Source organism: Entamoeba nuttalli (genome assembly GCF_000257125.1).
Source record: "Entamoeba nuttalli P19 unplaced genomic scaffold asmbl_5266, whole genome shotgun sequence".
NCBI lineage: Eukaryota > Evosea > Mastigamoebida > Endamoebidae > Entamoeba > Entamoeba nuttalli.
This window is the reverse complement of record NW_008577343.1, coordinates 1-2,631: the sequence shown is the minus strand read 5'-3', so window position 1 is coordinate 2,631 and position 2,631 is coordinate 1. Positions and strand designations below refer to the sequence as shown.

At 28.3% G+C, this 2,631-nt stretch overlaps 2 protein-coding genes across 2 annotated transcripts; both read right to left on the bottom strand.

The window, feature by feature from the left end:
* Window positions 1-34: 34 nt before the first annotated feature.
* Window positions 35-775, bottom strand: ENU1_125560 (hypothetical protein; the record flags this gene model as incomplete). Its single annotated transcript, XM_008859941.1, has 1 exon — window positions 35-775. The coding sequence occupies one exon, from the start codon at window positions 773-775 to the stop codon at window positions 35-37; it is 741 nt and encodes a 246-aa protein (XP_008858163.1).
* A 363-nt stretch (window positions 776-1,138) lies between these two features.
* ENU1_125550 (peptidase dimerization domain containing protein) lies at window positions 1,139-2,317 on the bottom strand (the record flags this gene model as incomplete). The annotated part of the gene is made up of 1 exon (XM_008859940.1): window positions 1,139-2,317. The coding sequence occupies one exon, from the start codon at window positions 2,315-2,317 to the stop codon at window positions 1,139-1,141; it is 1,179 nt and encodes a 392-aa protein (XP_008858162.1).
* Between the last annotated feature and the right edge of the window lie 314 nt (window positions 2,318-2,631).

Below are 2,631 nucleotides of genomic sequence, written 5' to 3'. Positions count from 1 at the left end.
CAAATAACAAAAATATTAAATTCTAAAAATGATATTAGTTGTCAACTTCAATATATGGATCTTCTGAATATGAAATGTCGGATTCTGGTTGATTTTTCTTCTTTAGAGGAGATTCTTCTTCATTCCCTTTTAATGACCTTCCAGTTGGTGTTTCAAATTTCTTTGTATTTAATGAAAGTTCAGCAAAATGTCTTTGGAGAGAAGGTCGAATTTGGTTTCGTTGTATTCCAGGAGAATAAGCAGCTAATTCAGGTCTTTGAATTGGACTTGGAACTCTAACTCTTTCATACACTGGAGGTGTTTTTGATTGAGGTGGTACTAATGGTTGTTGAAAATAAGAAGATGATAAAGATTTAGAAGTTGTTGAAGAACTGAAGTTGGGTGTTGTTGTAGAAGAAGTAATAACATTGAATTGAGTTAAAGGTGTTTTATTACATAAGTTTTGGTTTTTCAGTGTGTTTGGTTGAACTGGTGCATTTGATGGAAGAAAATTTTGAAATGGTTTTGTTATAATAGGTGGGTTTAAATTGGATGGAGGTATTGAAGATGGTGCAACAGAATAGAGTCCAGAAGAACTAACATTCATTGTTGTTTGTTTAAATGGTTGAATTACAGTTGGGTTATTTTGGGTTGGTGCATTATATGAGTTTGTTACAAATGACCTTTTTGAATTTATTTCATCTTCAGTAAATTTATATGATGATCGTGGAACATTTATTTTAGGTACATTTGATGGTGGAAGATGTGAAATAAAAGAAGTTTCAAAATCATTCATTGAAAAAGTTTTTCTTGATACATTCGATACTTTAAATAACGGTTGATGACTATTAGAAACACATGGTCGTTTAGGTGCATCATCAAATTTTAATTGTTGGTATATATAAAGTTGTTGATCTAACTTCTTCTGAGTTGAACTTTTGATATAAAGAATGACTAAAATAATAAAAATTAAGCAGAGAAGTGATAAAATGATTAACATTTTAACCTTTTCTTAGTATTTTAAAGTTAAAATTTTTTTTTAGTTTTTCTGTTTTATTTCTTTAATGTAAGTTATGTGTTTAGTTGAAAAATAAATCAAAAATAAAAATCATTGTTATTCAATTTAATTTAATACTATTATTAAATGACTCATTTTAAGTTATTCTTCATTCATTTCAGAAAGAAATGAGACTAACGCTTTTGTTGCAATTTCTACAAATTGAAATATAACATATTCATTTGGTTTATGAATAACTGCTTCGTTGCCTGGTCCAAAGATTATGACTTGTGGTTTGTTTTGAGTGTGGGCAAACGCAGCAGCATCAGTTGCATATGCCATTCTTTTGATTGAACTTTTAGGCATTTCTTTATAAATGCATTTTGTTAATAATTTAACATACTTATTATTGATATCAGTTGTAACTGGTAATTCTTTACTTTCTTCATAAAGAACAAATTTAAACCGTGTTGTAGATTCAATAGAAGCAATAATTGTTTTAATATGATTCATAATATCCTCTACTGAAATATATGAAGAAGTTCTAATATCAATCTCTGTAACACAATAATCAGCAACAACATTTGGTGCATTTCCACCTTTAATTGTTCCAATATTAAATGTCGTTTGGTTTGTATCATCAGGTGATAAGGGTAAATCTTTTTTAATCCATTGTATGAGAGAATATATTCCTTCAATTGCATTCAAACCAAGACTTGGAGAACTTGCATGTGCAGAAATTCCATGACACTCTACCTTTAACCTTAATTCACCTTTTTCACTTATTCCAATATCTAAGTTCGTTGGTTCATCAACAATAATTAATTCAATTGATGTAAACAATTCTGGACATTGTTTAACAAGATCCTTAGCACCTAAAGTACCATCCTCTTCTTCACTTGAAACAATTAATAGAATTGAATCTCTAATCTTCATTTGCATATCTTGAAGATATTTTAAGATACATAATTGACTAGCTAATCCACTTTTCATATCAGCTGATCCTCTTCCATAAACATAGACATTCCCTGTTTTTAATTCTATCTCTTCTGTTGCTTTAAGGGGTGGATATTTCCACTCTTTCAAATCTCCAACAGGGACTGTATCAAAGTGTGAGCTAAAAATGATTTTATGTGGTTGCTTCGTCCAATAAGCTATAAAATTTATTTTATTTGGATTATTCTTTGTGGGTATAGTTTCAACAATCATCCCAATCCCTTCACAAATTTCTTTTAATAATTTAATTATTTCAAAATCATCTTTATTGAAACTTTGTGTGTCACATTCAATTAGTCTTCTTAATACTGTTTTAAGAAATTTAATATCAATATCAATATTCATACATTGAATAATTTCTAATTACATCCTCAAATATCAAATTTTTTCTGTTTCTTTTCGTTTCAATGTTTCATAAAGAACCTGTCCATTCATTTGGAAGTAGTGAATTTGACAAGACAAGAAATAAAGAATGATACGTTTTGTAGATAAAATGATTTAAGTTATTTGTACTTCTTTGATCTTTATTTTATTAATATAACACACAAGTCATAAATTTTTCTTAGACAAATTTAAAAGAGTTAAAAAGAAAAAATAAAATCATCCTTTGGTAAATCAAATACTCACATCCTTCACTCGTCTTTATTTTACAATGTGTT